We start from the raw sequence: 18,166 nt of genomic DNA, 5'->3' as shown, positions 1-18,166 counted from the left end.
CCTGCTGAATCAAGCCCAATGTCCTCAGTCCGCGCCCTCCGCACATTCACTACACAGTAGGTGGGTCCAGTTCTGGGTCGTGCGCACTGAAGATGCCAACAGCGATCATAATTCCCATGCGAATGTACGCCCCTATCATTATCAGTGGCACTTGCGCCTTCACCAGGTGCAGCAGATGCCACTGAAAATGGCGTGCACTGCGCATACGCACGACGCAAAATGGGACACAACTCTTGCTCTGTAATGGCTCAATATGGCCGTTTCCTTCAATGGACGTGACTGGCAGCCCAGAGGTAAGCATTGCAGGTCTCGCTCTAGTCCCATCCGGAGGCCATGTGTGTGTGTGTATATATGTGTGTGTGTGTATATATGTGTGTGTGTGTGTGTGAATATATATGTGTGTGTATGTATGTGTATATATATATATATATATATATATATATATATATATATATATATGTGTGTGTGTATGTATAAATATAATTTTGTATGTGTGTGTTCCCTGTAATTTGGATGGGATGACCCTAATGGGAATGTAAGCTCCGCTGATATCGATGGTAGAGACTGCGCGTACTATGTTATCGCCATATAAATAGGGGATAATGATGGGAACGTACGGAATCTCTGTATGCATTCGGCTAAACCTCCGCAGTCCTCTGATACCAGCAGAAATGCCGCCCCCGTAAAGGGTTAACGTTTGGTTTGTGAAAATATTTTCCCAAACGCACTCACCCCATCGCCCGTCTCCTCCCCGACCGCCCACATTTTTCCATAATCGCATTCCAAGACAAGCAAATACACATCTAAACATTGCGGTTACCGTTCCTGCACAAGCCTTGTGTTCCCTGGTTTGTCATTGATCATTCGGGGATTGCTGTCCCTCCTGTGCCCTGTAACAACCTTTTATGTAATGTAATGAATCCAGTCTGGGGGCAGCTGTTACTGGTGACCCATCTCACCTTCCAGTCCCCGCACGTCCCCTGGTTACACGCAGCACTGGTCAGACCCCGCACGTCCCCTGGTTACACGCAGCACTGGTCAGACCCCGCACCTCCCCTAGTTACACGCAGCACTGGTCAGACCCCGCACGTCCCCTGGTTACCCGCAGCACTGGTCAGACCCCACACGTCCCCTGGTTACCCGCAGCACTGGTCATACCCCGCACGTCCCCTGGTTACACGCAGCACTGGTAAGACCCCGCACCTCCCCTGGTTACACGCAGCACTGGTCAGACCCCGCACCTCCCTTGGTTACACGCAGCACTGGTCAGACCCCGCACCTCCCCTGGTTACACGCAGCACTGGTCAGACCCCGCACCTCCCCTGGTTACACGCAGCACTGGTCAGACCCCGCACCTCCCCTGGTTACACGCAGCACTGGTCAGACCCCGCACCTCCCCTGGTTACACGCAGCACTGGTCAGACCCCGCACCTCCCCTGGTTACACGCAGCACTGGTCAGACCCCGCACCTCCCCTGGTTACACGCAGCACTGGTCAGACCCCGCACCTCCCCTGGTTACACGCGGCACTGGTCAGACCCCGCACCTCCCCTGGTTACACGCGGCACTGGTCAGACCCCGCACCTCCCCTGGTTACACGCGGCACTGGTCAGACCCCGCACCTCCCCTGGTTACACGCGGCACTGGTCAGACCCCGCACCTCCCCTGGTTACACGCGGCACTGGTCAGACCCCGCACCTCCCCTGGTTACACGCGGCACTGGTCAGACCCCGCACCTCCCCTGGTTACACGCGGCACTGGTCAGACCCCGCACCTCCCCTGGTTACACGCGGCACTGGTCAGACCCCGCACCTCCCCTGGTTACACGCGGCACTGGTCAGACCCCGCACCTCCCCTGGTTACACGCGGCACTGGTCAGACCCCGCACCTCCCCTGGTTACACGCGGCACTGGTCAGACCCCGCACCTCCCCTGGTTACACGCGGCACTGGTCAGACCCCGCACCTCCCCTGGTTACACGCGGCACTGGTCAGACCCCGCACCTCCCCTGGTTACACGCGGCACTGGTCAGACCCCGCACCTCCCCTGGTTACACGCGGCACTGGTCAGACCCCGCACCTCCCCTGGTTACACGCGGCACTGGTCAGACCCCGCACCTCCCCTGGTTACACGCGGCACTGGTCAGACCCCGCACCTCCCCTGGTTACACGCGGCACTGGTCAGACCCCGCACCTCCCCTGGTTACACGCGGCACTGGTCAGACCCCGCACCTCCCCTGGTTACACGCGGCACTGGTCAGACCCCGCACCTCCCCTGGTTACACGCGGCACTGGTCAGACCCCGCACCTCCCCTGGTTACACGCGGCACTGGTCAGACCCCGCACCTCCCCTGGTTACACGCGGCACTGGTCAGACCCCGCACCTCCCCTGGTTACACGCGGCACTGGTCAGACCCCGCACCTGATCTATGTCACTTACTGCCAATGTGATGACTGCTTTAGGGCTAAGTCGGCTTCATAACTGGCGCACTCTATTCTGGTGCATTGATAATGGCGGCTGTAACCCAGTTATTATTTGAATTTTGAATTCGCCTGTGGCACTTTAAACTAAAATAGCCCATAGTGTGGTTTATAGACCTAAAGCTTTCGCCAACCCGATCTGCATCTCGCTTCCACAGATGGCGCTCTGCCGGTGTGTACGCTCTCGGGGATGACTGCAGTGACTCGGCAGCGTACAATTCGCTAGTGCAACCTTTGGTCACGACTGTGTCACAATGTGAGACCTACACGTGCTCGCTCAGTGCGTTCAGAGACAAATAGACTTCTATCTATGTTTTGCCTTTGTTATGAATGAGAGGTGTGTATTGCTGGGATAACGTAACCATAGACTTCAATAGAACAGTGCCACCTAGTGGGCCATAAAACATGAACACATGTTGGCTTGTTAGGTGAGTGAAGGGTCTTGGAAATGGGCCATTCCGTGGTGCGCTGTACAGATGTCCATCACATCCATGTCAGGACGTTGCCCACTCCGGTCCTGCATTGCCCTGTAATCGTCCATAGACGGACTCTGGCCTGTTCTAGGAGCATCCACTGAGGTCTCTCTCCAGCCCATGTTGCAGTGCAAGGGGTGTAAATACATACACTTTTTACATGTGGGGTAAATACTGGCTGCTTTTGCATGTAGCCCACAAACACTGCACAGCTTTATTATTACTCTACAACAGTGGTGTCAAACTCAGGGCCCTTCAGCTGCAGTGGAACTACACATCCCAGCATGCACTGCCAGTGTTTTGCTATTAGGGCATGCTAAAACTGTGGAAGAGCATGCTGGGATATGTAGTCCCCCAGCAGCTGGAGGGCCCGAGTTTGACACCACTGCTCTACAATTGAGATGTCCGTTTGGAAACACTCCTCCCAAATCTCTCTGCACATTATAAATCTGCCCCCCCTGCAGTGCAGCACGGTGTCACCAAGATGATCAGCTGAGAGCGATATCTCTCTATTCCCAACTCTGAATCGGGCCCATTGTTTGATGTGTTTGGAGAAGCTCTGCGGAGATCACCGGTGTTTCCTATCAGAGGGTTAAATGCTAATTATCTGCCACGTTATCTGTAGGCAGCACATGGGCGCTGTCTGTGCCATGCGGCAGATTAGTGAGGTATAAATCTTTATGGTCGGTGTCACCGGTTCTCTCAGCCAGCGACCCTTAGTGCTGCCAGTTTGTGGCGACTCGTGGCCCCAGCCTGCGGCTGTAATGTCACTGGCGGATCTCAGTAATGAGGTCTCGTATACGGGGTTTCTCTATACGTTTCCATTTTGTTATTTATGTGACCTATGCAGACTCTCTATGTAGCTAAGGCCCTCATTCAGACCCACTCGCGAGCGGCTATCCGCTCGCAAGTGGGTCGATGGTGTGCACTGCGCATGCGCACGACGGAGGGAGCTCCGTCGTGCGCGAGTCGCGACGAGCAAAGGACTTTCCTTCGCCCGTTGTGTCTGATCAAAGGGGGGCGTGCTGTCTATGTTGATTGACAGCACGCCCCCTTTGGTGGGCGTGCCGGGGCGTGCCTGCGAGATGGAGGCGTTCCCAAGGGAACGCCTACCGTCAGAAGCCGGCCCCACTGACATCACTGATAGAGCCAAAATCACTCCTGGCCCTGCGGTTGAAAACTCAACCGCAGGCTTCTGCTCGCAGTGGCGATGGTCGCGATGGTCAAGACCATCGCGACCATCATCCTGCACGCTCGTATATGCTGTGGGTGGTGACCCACAGCTATACGAGCGTCCAGGAGGACGCTCCATATTTATGGAGGTGGGCCCTGATTCAGAGCGAGGGCTCTGGTCAGAGCGTCCGGCTCTGAATCAGGGCCTAAGTTAGCAGCCAGTTAGACCATTTGCACTTTCGGCTACACAGCCGCAGACGTTTATATGGAAATTATAGCGACACTACTTTATAGCGTCCTTATTGTCTAAAGCCCCTACACCCTACACGATTATATTAAATGATTTGCCCGATAACTGCTCATCGGAACGACAAATCATTACATTGTCCAGCGTGCGTGCACTGTATCGTGCAGTGTGCGCTCCCGTGGGGACGCCGGTCGTATCGTATGATCTTTCCTACATGCAGGGCAATCAGACGATGCGGCTGACCCACCCCATGAAGCTGGATGTGGCAGGGCAGACATGTTGGCCAATGGATTGCCCAGTGTGTACGGGCCGCCCGATATGTCGGCCCGTCGGCGGGGGGGGGTCGTCCGTCTCATCGCTGGGTACACGCATCGTTTAGTGTGTACCCAGCTTAAGAGTTGGCACCCCCATGCTTGGACGATGCTTTGTTCAGTGTTGGACTGATCTCTTTAGTGTTAGATGTGCGCATGGAAGGTGCCGACAGACACACAGTCTATTACATTGCCAAATCCAGACATCCGGCAGGCTGAATGGGCGTATCGGCTAGCTGTACAGTAGACATTGGTGGTGGTAATACATTTTGGAGTTTTGAATTACTGCCCATATATCCGAAGCGGCCCTTACCCCATAACGCACGCAGCCCTGACCATATATCCGTACCGACCCTTACCCCATAACGCACGCAGCCCTGACCATATATCCGTACCGACCCTTTCCCCATAACACACGCAGCCCTGACCATATATACCAGCAGCACATAACTTTCTAATGTGTGATCTCTGATGTTGTACATACGTGTTGGATGAGGCAGTGTGCGGTGATGGAGACCATTATTGCCTTACATACGTGTTGTATGTGCAGGGGTGGAGACAATCATGAGTAGGAGGGTGGTAGATTGGAGTGTGAGGGTGCTGGTAGCATGGGGGTGGGGAGGGGGGGTTTGGGTTGACTGGCTCGGTTGGGAGGATTGGTAGACCCTTTCAGGGGCTCCTTGCCGTGCGGTCCTTGACCAACACGTCCTCTCTGCTGGACCTATGGTCAACAGACTTGTGAGCTGTCAGGGGTAGGTAGTCTTTGGGTGGTGGTTCGAGAGGCAGTTCTGTGGATGCGGCGTCCCACGCGAAATCAGTGTCCATCCTTACCTACTGGTAGGTATTGCTTGGTGGTCTCTTTGATTGCAGGTGGTTCTTTGTGGAGATGGGCGCCTTGGTGTTGGTGGAGGGTGCGGGTTGCAGCCTCTGTAGGTGCTGTGAGTGTGGCGGTGGTGGTTGATGAGGTAGGAAGTATCTGTTGACCATCGGTCCAGCAGGGAGAACGTGCTGGTCAAGAACCGCACGGCAAGGAGCCCCCTGAAAGGATCTACCAATCTTCCCAACCGAGCCAGTCAACCCAAACGCCCCCACCCCATCCTACCAGCACCCTTACACTCCAATCTACCACCCTCCTACCCCCCTCCCATACCACGCCGGAGAGCTTTGTGTCTACTCAATAAACTGTTTGGCTCCATACACCAAGTGTCTTGTCATTATTTCGCTTGACACATGATACGAACTCAAATACCACATCCCACACATATAGGAAGACCAGACCCTATACCCATTCACCTCAATACATGGCCTGTTGGGTTGCTTGAGGGTTGAGGTTGATAACCACTGTATTGGAGCAATGGTGGTCCTCAAAGTGGGAGGCTAAAGAGTCTGGCTCGGGTCTCTGGGCAGTGTCAGGTCTGTACCTCCTTGGAAATTGGGTACAAGTGTTCTGGGAGGTCCTGTGCGTTCTGTCCAGTCACAGGTCTGAGGTTCTTGTGGCCAAAAGGCAAAAAACACTTTTACATGTATCATGGAGCGCGGATGCCCCAGCCATGAAGTCTTCAAGATTAATATTGAGGTATGCAGTCTAAATCCCGACCGTTGGCATCCTGACTGTCTAATCCCAGCAAGGGTCTAATGACAGGCATTGAAATCCCGACGCCTGTCATTTTTACCTACGCCGGGAGCCCGACGCCCGGCATCCCAATCGACGGTAAGCTGGGTGCGGATGGGGGAGGGGAGGGGAGGGTTAGGGGCTCCTAGGAGGGACATAGGGTTAGGCAGCCCCCCAGCAGGGTTAGGCTAGGGGAAGGGGGGTTAGGGTTAGGCACCCCCGGGGAGAGGTTAGGGTTAGGCACCCCCCCAGGAGACTTACATTTAGGCAGTGGGGAAGGGAGACTTAGGTTTAGGCATTTAGATGCACTTCGGGGGGGGGAGGTTAGGGTTAGGCACCCCTAAAGGAGGGTTATGGGGGGGGTTATGGTTAGGTTAGTTTGTAGTCGCCTTAGCCGCTGTAACGATCTTCCCCTCTGCTGGGATACCGCTGTCGGGGTTTGAATCCCAGTATTGAGGTACAACAAAGTGTGTAAGCATGGCGGCCAGTCTGCGCTGTAGCCTGTGTCCCCAGTATCGCTGGGGGACTTGCAGAATAGATTCCCCCATTATTTGGCGATACTTGTGGCCTTTTGGTCTTTTTCCATTACATTTTGGACATTGATGCCGTGGCTTCTACAGGAGGGCATGTTCCTCTGCCAGGAGAGAGGAGACAGCTGGCATGGGGCAGATGGCTGCAAGTGATTACTAGTCTCACTGAGATAAATCAGACCACAAAGGGTTCCGATGTGGTGACCTAAAGCCCCCACCCAAAGCAAGACCACTTACACATTCAGCAATAACTGGCTGCGGCCTCTGCCTCGCGTCCGCCAGGCCTTACCGGGGAACTACATGATGTAACCGTCCCGGGTTACTGGGTTATTACAGTAAGAGAAAATGGGAAACCTGTGTGACGAATACCGGGAGACTCCGTCAGGAGATGAGGGTGGGAGAGACCTGTGTGCTCAGTCATCTGGTAAAATGGTGGAAGTTACCGGGGGACTGCGGTGCTGTGGTTACCGGCTTATTACCGCACCACCTACCATTCCTTTTATTGGATTGGGATGGGGATATGTCTCGCTGGTACAGGTACAGGAGGGAGGTGTTTCCTGGGAGTACCGATGTATGATTGGTATTAGCTGGGTCACACACGGCGGAGGAAGAACGGCGACGATGTTACTGTATAGGAGACTGGTGACTACTGGGCTACAGCTGTTCTTACTTTGCGATGTCTACTGTGTATTTCTGCACTGCCAAGTCAGGCTGCTGGATTTCTCACCTCTGGTGTCTCCAGCAGGCCAGGCTTTCAGGCTATCCTTAACTTGGCCGCTGTAGCTTAACTGAATAGACTAGAGCTAATCCAATTCATCCAATATGGAGAGAGCGGTTGGATTGTATAGGTGTGTACGCTGTCCCCATGCAGGAGCGTTAGCCGATAAATGGCTTTTAACGCTCCTGCAACAGTCGGGATCGGGAGGTCGCATCTTATGTACGGTTTAATATTCGTCGGTTCGACCTCCCGATCCCATAGCGGACATAGCGCAGTGTGTACACGGCTGATGGGGTCACACTGGGGACAGACTGCACGGCTGCAATCCTAAAAGTGTGTACCCAGCATTAGTCAGGAATTACTTATTCCTGGAATGGTAAATCCAGAAAATGTGACTTGTTAGTAACTATGAGACGCGTCCATGACGCTCCTCGTGTCACGATCTAACCTGCGCGAGAGCCGATAGCGGAGGGCTGCAGGTAAATCCCTCTGTAATGTATGTTCTATCTATATGGTAGAGTCTTGCAACGCTCATGCGCATCCGTCGCAGGCCCCCCCCCATCTCTCAGGTGCCGTGCCCCCCCCCCCCCGTCTCTCAGGTGCCGTGCTCCCCCCGCCCCCCCCCCCAGCCGCCCCCCCCCCCCCTGCATAAGACTGATATATGGCTGGAATATTACATTATAGTGTTATATATTGCATGAGAGTGATATATGGCTGTAATATTACATTATAGTGTTATATGCTGCATAAGACTGATATATGGCTGGAATATTACATTATAGTGTTATATATTGCATGAGAGTGATATATGGCTGTAATATTACATTATAGTGTTATATGCTACATAAGACTGATATATGGCTGGAATATTACATTATAGTGTTATATATTGCATGAGAGTGATATATGGCTGTAATATTACATTATAGTGTTATATGCTGCATAAGACTGATATATGGCTGTAATATTACATTTTAGTGTTATATGCTGCATAAGACTGATATATGGCTGTAATATTACATTATAGTGTTATATATTGCATGAGAGTGATATATGGCTGTAATATTACATTATAGTGTTATATGCTACATAAGAGTGATATATGGCCGTAATATTACATTATAGTGTTATATGCTGCATAAGACTGATATATGGCTGTAATATTACATTATAGTGTTATATATTGCATGAGAATGATATATGGCTGTAATATTACATTATAGTGTTATATGCTGCATAAGACTGATATATGGCTGTAATATTACATTATAGTGTTATATATTGCATGAGAGTGATATATGGCTGTAATATTACATTATAGTGTTATATGCTGCATAAGACTGATATATGGCTGTAATATTACATTATAGTGTTATATATTGCATGAGAGTGATATATGGCTGGAATATTACATTATAGTGTTATATGCTGCATAAGACTGATATATGGCTGGAATATTACATTATAGTGTTATATGCTGCATAAGACTGATATATGGCTGTAATATTACATTATAGTGTTATATATTGCATGAGAGTGATATATGGCTGGAATATTACATTATAGTGTTATATGCTGCATAAGACTGATATATGGCTGGAATATTACATTATAGTGTTATATGCTGCATAAGACTGATATATGGCTGGAATATTACATTATAGTGTTATATGCTGCATAAGACTGATATATGGCTGGAATATTACATTATAGTGTTATATGCTGCATAAGACTGATATATGGCTGTAATATTACATTATAGTGTTATATATTGCATGAGAGTGATATATGGCTGGAATATTACATTATAGTGTTATATGCTGCATAAGACTGATATATGGCTGGAATATTACATTATAGTGTTATATGCTGCATAAGACTGATATATGGCTGTAATATTACATTATAGTGTTATATGCTGCATAAGACTGATATATGGCTGGAATATTACATTATAGTGTTATATGCTGCATAAGACTGATATATGGCTGTAATATTACATTATAGTGTTATATGCTGCATAAGACTGATATATGGCTGTAATATTACATTATAGTGTTATATGCTGCATAAGACTGATATATGGCTGGAATATTACATTATAGTGTTATATGCTGCATAAGACTGATATATGGCTGGAATATTACATTATAGTGTTATATATTGCATGAGAGTGATATATGGCTGGAATATTACATTATAGTGTTATATGCTGCATAAGACTGATATATGGCTGGAATATTACATTATAGTGTTATATATTGCATGAGAGTGATATATGGCTGGAATATTACATTATAGTGTTATATGCTGCATAAGACTGATATATGGCTGGAATATTACATTATAGTGTTATATGCTGCATAAGACTGATATATGGCTGTAATATTACATTATAGTGTTATATGCTGCATAAGACTGATATATGGCTGGAATATTACATTATAGTGTTATATGCTGCATAAGACTGATATATGGCTGGAATATTACATTATAGTGTTATATGCTGCATAAGACTGATATATGGCTGGAATATTACATTATAGTGTTATATGCTGCATAAGACTGATATATGGCTGTAATATTACATTATAGTGTTATATGCTGCATAAGACTGATATATGGCTGTAATATTACATTATAGTGTTATATGCTGCATAAGACTGATATATGGCTGGAATATTACATTATAGTGTTATATGCTGCATAAGACTGATATATGGCTGGAATATTACATTATAGTGTTATATGCTGCATAAGACTGATATATGGCTGGAATATTACATTATAGTGTTATATATTGCATGAGAGTGATATATGGCTGGAATATTACATTATAGTGTTATATGCTGCATAAGACTGATATATGGCTGGAATATTACATTATAGTGTTCTATATTGCATGAGAGTGATATATGGCTGTAATACACAGTATAATAGTGATTTATTGCTGAAAGTATACTGTTATAGTGCTGATATCTGGTTCCAATAATACTGACCTATTTATACCTCCCCTGTAGTTATCTGCATACAGTATCATACCCCCACTCACTCCTTTTTTTGTGGGCTAAACCAATTTAAACGATTCTCTAGTGACCTCACTGAGGCACGAGGTACAGAGTGCCTTCATACCTGATATTGGCTCTGCCCATGGAGTGTGTAGGTGCCTGATGTGTTATTGGGGTTTCGGGGTGTCTGTGGGGGTTCCTGCTGATAACTCTCCTCTTGTCTCCACAGGTATTTGTATCAAATGTGGGAAGGGGGTGTATGGGGCCAGCCAGGCCTGCCAAGCCATGGGGAACCTGTTCCACACCAACTGCTTCACCTGCTGCTCCTGCGGTAAGTCCCGCCTCCAGCGTAGCCCTGAGCTGTGTGCTGCTCCTGCGGTAAGTCCCGCCTCCTGCGTAGCCCTGAGCTGTGTGCTGCTCCTGCGGTAAGTCCCGCCTCCAGCGTAGCCCTGAGCTGTGTGCTGCTCCTGCGGTAAGTCCCGCCTCCAGCGTAGCCCTGAGCTGTGTGCTGCTCCTGCGGTAAGTCCCGCCTCCAGCGTAGCCCTGAGCTGTGTGCTGCTCCTGCGGTAAGTCCCGCCTCCAGCGTAGCCCTGAGCTGTGTGCTGCTCCTGCGGTAAGTCCCGCCTCCAGCGTAGCCCTGAGCTGTGTGCTGCTCCTGCGGTAAGTCCCGCCTCCAGCGTAGCCCTGAGCTGTGTGCTGCTCCTGCGGTAAGTCCCGCCTCCAGCGTAGCCCTGAGCTGTGTGCTGCTCCTGCGGTAAGTCCCGCCTCCAGCGTAGCCCTGAGCTGTGTGCTGCTCCTGCGGTAAGTCCCGCCTCCAGCGTAGCCCTGAGCTGTGTGCTGCTCCTGCGGTAAGTCCCGCCTCCAGCGTAGCCCTGAGCTGTGTGCTGCTCCTGCGGTAAGTCCCGCCTCCAGCGTAGCCCTGAGCTGTGTGCTGCTCCTGCGGTAAGTCCCGCCTCCAGCGTAGCCCTGAGCTGTGTGCTGCTCCTGCGGTAAGTCCCGCCTCCAGCGTAGCCCTGAGCTGTGTGCTGCTCCTGCGGTAAGTCCCGCCTCCAGCGTAGCCCTGAGCTGTGTGCTGCTCCTGCGGTAAGTCCCGCCTCCAGCGTAGCCCTGAGCTGTGTGCTGCGCCGCTTCTGTGCGTTCTGCATTACCTATAGGCTGCTGACCGCTACATAGTTCCCAGACTTACACACAGACTGCACACAGGGGGAACATTGCCGGCAGATCGATCCTTATTGGCACTGCTGAAAAAGTCCGCAGGGATGGTTTGTTATTGGGTGATTTCCCGGCTCATTCTGTGACCGATGTCCATGTGAGTTTCATCCTCTTTACAACCGATGTTTCTTACATTTGTAACCAGGTCCCTTCCAGTGATTGAAACGGCTGCCGCTCGGCTATCGGGTGGGGGAGCATCATCGCATGGAGAGAGATTATTTCCTCCAGGTCACTGTGTCCCCTCCCCCGGGCGCCCTGCGGCCAGTGTCCCCTCCCCCGGGCGCCCTGCGGCCAGTGTCCCCTCCCCCGGGCGCCCTGCGGCCAGTGTCCCCTCCCCCGGGCGCCCTGCGGCCAGTGTCCCCTCCCCCGGGCGCCCTGCGGCCAGTGTCCCCTCCCCCGGGCGCCCTGCGGCCAGTGTCCCCTCCCCTGTATGAAGCTGTAACCAGTGACTTAGGACCTCTGCTTGGAGATGGAGCTGTGGATAATGGGTGAAAGACCCGTGTATGTGCCATACGATGTACACTTATCTGCTTTATTGCCTTTCTGGTGCATGGAATCATTTGTTCTGCGTTCTGCACATCATGCTAGGTAGCTGTGCCATGAAAAGCCACAGATTGCCGTGTATGTGAAACGGGCATATTAAGACTTTGCACATGAGAAACTTACAGTCCCCAAGCATTGACTGTGATGAAAGAATGGTGCATGGTCCCGTATAGTGAGTGGCGTGGTCCCGTATAGTGAGTCGCAGTGCGTCTCAGTGACTGGGGAACGGGTGTGAAGCAGAGGGAAAATGAATTTGGAAATTCCAGAATTGTGACTAAATGATTCCCGGTTTTCCAGCGATGGCTCTGTACTGTTATTGTGCCTCCCATGCGAGGTGCCGTGTGGGTAACCTCAGGACCATTCTCCTCCCTGAAGACGTTTTCTTTCCTATTCGGATGTATTTAACTTGCCCCCTCGCCCCCAGCCTCGTTCTGGGTCATAACATTGGAATGCCTCTGTAACTTGGCAGGAAACACTGAGCTGGGGGTGGGGGCTGGCTATTTTTGCACGCCAGTGTGGGACAGGATATTCTATAAACTTTGGAGTCAAAGGGTAAAACATGTGAAGTTTGCCAGAGACGGGCGCTCGCATGTTCCTGTGAGAGTCCGAATCGCCGGTCACTCCTGTATTAAAGGGACCGCGCTGCTGCTTTTTACATTTGTAGACGTGAACTGATGCCCTGAAGATTAGTTAGATAGCTGTGGCACTACTAGTCCCAGCTCGCCAGGCCAGCCATTGTGTCCGAGCAGACTGTGGGCCCGATTTTTAGCCGCACACGATGCCGTTGGTCACGTAGTTGAGCAATTATCTGCAACTGCGCTTGTGCAAAAATGTCTGCGCCTTCGTCATGCCCCACTCAGGGTTACAGCGTGTGCGCACGGAGGCGCTGTTGCCATTGGGACAGATGGTGTCAGGAATGTGGTGGTGTAGTGATGGGCGGTGACTGGGGGGAGGGTAGTAGTGCACGCAGTAATGGTCCGTTCAGTGGGCGTGTTATGGGAGTGTCAGCGATTACAGGCGCAGACACAGGAGGCCGCAGCCAGACAGACGCTGCACCTGCTCTATGATGGTGATATATAAGGACGCACCAGTCGGTATTACTGCGTGTACTGGCACTAAATGTGGGTGTCTCAGGTCTTGCACACTCGGCTGATGTACACACAGAAGGACTTGTGCACACGGAAGGCCTTGCACGCTTGGCTGCCGTGCACACGGAAGGCCTTGCACGCTCGGCTGACGTGCACGCAGAAGGCCTTGCACGCTCGGCTGATGTACACACAGAAGGACTTGTGCACACGGAAGGCCTTGCACGCTCGGCTGACGTGCACGCGGAAGGCCTTGCACGCTCGGCTGACGTGCACGCGGAAGGCCTTGCACGCTCGGCTGACGTGCACGCGGAAGGCCTTGCACGCTCGGCTGACGTGCACGCGGAAGGCCTTGCACGCGCTCATAGACGCTGCTGCCTTCCCTGCATGTGACCCAGAATCTGGCCCCAAGGCTTCTGGTCCTAGAAGAGCTTGAGAACCATAGGTTACCTGACCTGACGTAGATGGATTCTGTCTGAGACTGTGCAATGACGTGACGCGCGTAACGTCTAATGTTGAGGCATTTAGTAGGAGGGTCCCGCCTGCTTTCTGGCATCCTGTAAGAGAGATTTTATGTCTGTCTGCCCCTCCCCTTTAGAATGTAAGCTCTCACGAGCAGGGCCCTCTTCCCTCATGTGCTTCTCCTTCCCTCTCCCCACACGCGCACCTAACACCTGACTCCCTGCTGCCTATGTGAGTGTTACAATCACCATTACAGCAATGTGTATAACCCTCGTCCTTCTCCTGCACTGTGATGTGCTGTAAGGCGCGGCAGAACCCTTGTGACGCCATATAAATAGAGGATAATAATAATGAGGGTCATATTGGTCAGATGGGTAATGGTGCTCTGAAAATGTGGGGGAATTACACCCATTAAACCACAGTCTGCACCCCCAGAGTCTCTGCTCTGCTGTAGCTCCTTCTCTGATGACCAGATCACCGTTCTCAGAGGAGGGGTCTCATCACCTTTATTAGGAGCTGAGTGATTCGCCCCTCTGCAAATGTATGGGGCTTTTTATCAGTCAGTAACGCAAACCATTGTCCCGTAATAATGATCAGCGTCTGGGAAATGCTGCATTGCAGATAGAAGCCGGTCATTGTGTGTACAGAGAGAACGTCAGTAAGCAATAACATGTGTAAGTAACAGCGAGGTCATAAGGTTGGTACTCCCCGATGTGAGAATGGGATGCAGTAAGTTTGCGTATTCCTGGCTTTATGTATAGGTAATGGTCTCATCCCCCCCCCCCCCTCATCTGTGGCCTGTGCATCCTCCTCATCTGTGACCTGTGCATCCTCCTCCTCTGTGACCTGTGACTCCTGTAATCTGGCCGCGGTGCTGCATCCTCCTCCTCCTCATCTGTGGCCTGTGCATCCTCCTCCTCATCTGTGACCTGTGACTCCTGTAACCTGGCCGCCGTGATGCCTCCTCCTCATCTGTGACCTGTGCATCCTCCTCATCTGTGACCTGTGCATCCTCCTCATCTGTGACCTGTGCATCCTCCTCCTCCTCATCTGTGACCTGTGCATCCTCCTCCTCCTCATCTGTGACCTGTGCATCCTCCTCCTCCTCATCTGTGACCTGTGCATCCTCCTCATCTGTGACCTGTGCATCCTCCTCCTCCTCATCTGTGACCTGTGCATCCTCCTCCCCCTCATCTGTGGCCTGTGCATCCTCCTCCTCATCTGTGACCTGTGACTCCTGTAACCTGGCCGCCGTGATGCCTCCTCCTCCTCATCTGTGACCTGTGCATCCTCCTCCTCCTCATCTGTGACCTGTGCATCCTCCTCCTCCTCATCTGTGACCTGTGCATCCTCCTCCTCCTCATCTGTGACCTGTGCATCCTCCTCCTCCTCATCTGTGACCTGTGCATCCTCCTCCTCCTCATCTGTGACCTGTGCATCCTCCTCCTCCTCATCTGTGACCTGTGCATCCTCCTCCTCCTCATCTGTGACCTGTGCATCCTCCTCCTCCTCATCTGTGACCTGTGCATCCTCCTCCTCCTCATCTGTGACCTGTGCATCCTCCTCCTCCTCATCTGTGACCTGTGCATCCTCCTCCTCCTCATCTGTGACCTGTGCATCCTCCTCCTCCTCATCTGTGACCTGTGCATCCTCCTCCTCCTCATCTGTGACCTGTGCATCCTCCTCCTCCTCATCTGTGACCTGTGCATCCTCCTCCTCCTCATCTGTGACCTGTGCATCCTCCTCCTCCTCATCTGTGACCTGTGCATCCTCCTCCTCCTCCTCCTCATCTGTGACCTGTGCATCCTCCTCCTCCTCCTCCTCATCTGTGACCTGTGCATCCTCCTCCTCCTCCTCCTCATCTGTGACCTGTGCATCCTCCTCCTCCTCCTCCTCTGTGACCTGTGCATCCTCCTCCTCCTCCTCCTCTGTGACCTGTGCATCCTCCTCCTCCTCCTCCTCTGTGACCTGTGCATCCTCCTCCTCCTCCTCCTCTGTGACCTGTGCATCCTCCTCCTCCTCTGTGACCTGTGCATCCTCCTCCTCCTCCTCCTCTGTGACCTGTGCATCCTCCTCCTCCTCCTCCTCTGTGACCTGTGCATCCTCCTCCTCCTCTGTGACCTGTGCATCCTCCTCCTCCTCTGTGACCTGTGCATCCTCCTCCTCCTCCTCCTCTGTTACCTGTGCATCCTCCTCCTCCTCCTCCTCCTCTGTGACCTGTGCATCCTCCTCCTCCTCCTCCTCTGTGACCTGTGCATCCTCCTCCTCCTCCTCTGTGACCTGTGCATCCTCCTCCTCCTCCTCTGTGACCTGTGCATCCTCGTCCTCCTCCTCTGTGACCTGTGCATCCTCCTCCTCTGTGACCTGTGCATCCTCCTCCTCCTCCTCTGTGACCTGTGCATCCTCCTCCTCTGTGACCTGTGCATCCTCCTCCTCCTCCTCTGTGACCTGTGACTCCTGTAACCTGGCCGCGGTTCTGCATCCTCCTCTACGGGTGACTGCGCTGGACGGATGTTGTTGCTGAGTAAACACGGAGGGAGGGAGGAAGCGGCTCTGTGGGGCTGTGGCCCTGCTGTGAGGACGCTCTTCCTGCTCGGTAGCGCTGCGGAAGTTCCTCATTGACTTGTCACCATGTATTATACTTCTCACACTGGATACTTGTCTTGTTCACCAGGAACTATGACCCCGCTTCCTATATCTGACATCGGAGTGATGTCATTCACAGTAACAGGACTTCTCCATCTTGTAATACTGACAGAGATACCGGGCGCAGGGTGTTCCCCCAGGGTGTCTCCTACGTGTGATAGCGGCTATGGAGGTGCTGTCGTCGGCCTGTGCGCTCGGATAGCGCACGTCTATGTGTGTGGCCCTGTTGTGTAGGGGTCCCGGTCAGTGACAGCGGCTGGATGCAGACGCGGGGCCCCAGGTGGTGCTGAGAAATGAACTGCGCATAAAGGTGTAATATGTTTGGGGTCCTACTTCTGAGGCGCGAGGCGGGGGTACTCCCTTGCCGAACCTGTATATTGTCCGCTGGTTGGTCGTCGCGGTGTCTGAGGGACGGATAACGCCTGATAATTATGGCAGAATGATTAGAAAGGAAGTTTTGCTGGATAATAGAGAATTTCTGAATGAAACTGACTGTAAGCCGCCGTCCTTATTACGCTGACTGGTCGCCATCATGGCGTGAAGCAGTAATGTGTATTGGGGCGACATTGCAGCATCCCGCCAGGAGAAATAATCGCAGCGACCAGTGTACCTTGCGGCCTGTACAGAAGAATGGCTTCATTCATGGGTGTAGTAGGGAATGGGAGATTTATTTCCCTGGCACCCGTTCAGACCTGGAATCCATGGAACGAGCGCAACGGGGACGGCTGAATATTGGAGCAGCTTTTCCGTGTGAGGCGGAAGAGGAATCTGGCAGGCCGATGATTTCCCAGTATAAATGTGTCTGGCTGCCTATCCGATCTCCCATACGGTATAATAATGAGTCCTGTCCTCAGGAAGGTGCATATACTGCATGGCACCGTGTGCTATCGGCCTCTCTTATATACAGTACAGCGAGTCTCCTGGTGAGATGCAGATCAGCTGTGCGCAGCGGGGAGCAGCCTGATCTGATCACTGAGACCGGCCTGCACGCAGCGTCCCGGCTTTATATACTGTGTGCGTCCCGCCTGATACCTGATAATGCTCTGTATGGATTCTTTCTAGATTGATTAGTTAAGCCTGCGAGGATTTGGGTAGTGTAAGGGGGTAGCTGCAGGACCGATTGACAAAGTCTTTTAGTGCCAAAGGAATTTAGTGTGCCGGTGCCGGCGTGCGATCTGTAGGCGTATCCTACCTAGTTATTAAACGGTGACATGGCGCCACGGCTGTGCTTCCATTTATTTCCTGTTTATCACTTTTATCCACTTTTTTTGGTGACTTGTCGGCATAGTGGGACGTTCTGCACCAATGGGGAATTTTGTGCCAGGCTTGGAGATGTGGGAACAGACGGACTTGTGGTGACGGAGGTTTTTTTGGTTTCTGCGATGTCACCCGTGCAGCACAATGGCGAATTATTCCGTTTATGGAGATATACATTGGATTTATTTTCAATTTAGACTAAGCAGAAACTTTTTTAATTGTGGATTTGGTTGTAGTTCGTTGCCTGGCGCTGGCAGTGCCATCCTGGTTACAGCCACACAGCTGTGGTGGGCACAGAGCGGACTTCATTCTGTGCCATGTGGAGTCAGGCTAGCGATGATATACGGAATGCCGGTTACTGGCTTACACAGGCGCTCGTTACAGGCTCACCCACTGCAATACGCCCCCCCT

At 51.8% G+C, this 18,166-nt stretch overlaps 1 protein-coding gene across 1 annotated transcript in view; it reads left to right on the top strand.

The window, feature by feature from the left end:
- Positions 1-18,166, top strand: part of LOC148443175 (Wilms tumor protein 1-interacting protein homolog) — an 80,793-nt gene that overhangs the window by 34,274 nt on the left and 28,353 nt on the right. Inside the window, exon 2 of the mRNA XM_088463126.1 lies at positions 10,780-10,881. Coding sequence (XP_088319252.1) covers positions 10,780-10,881 — 102 coding nt within the window. The remainder of the gene's footprint in view (positions 1-10,779; positions 10,882-18,166) is intronic.

Source organism: Taudactylus pleione, unplaced genomic scaffold, assembly GCF_031769625.1.
Source record: "Taudactylus pleione unplaced genomic scaffold, aTauple2 ptg001318l, whole genome shotgun sequence".
NCBI lineage: Eukaryota > Metazoa > Chordata > Amphibia > Anura > Myobatrachidae > Taudactylus > Taudactylus pleione.
The sequence above is the reverse complement of the archived record's forward strand: the minus strand, read 5'-3'. Positions and strand labels throughout refer to the sequence as shown.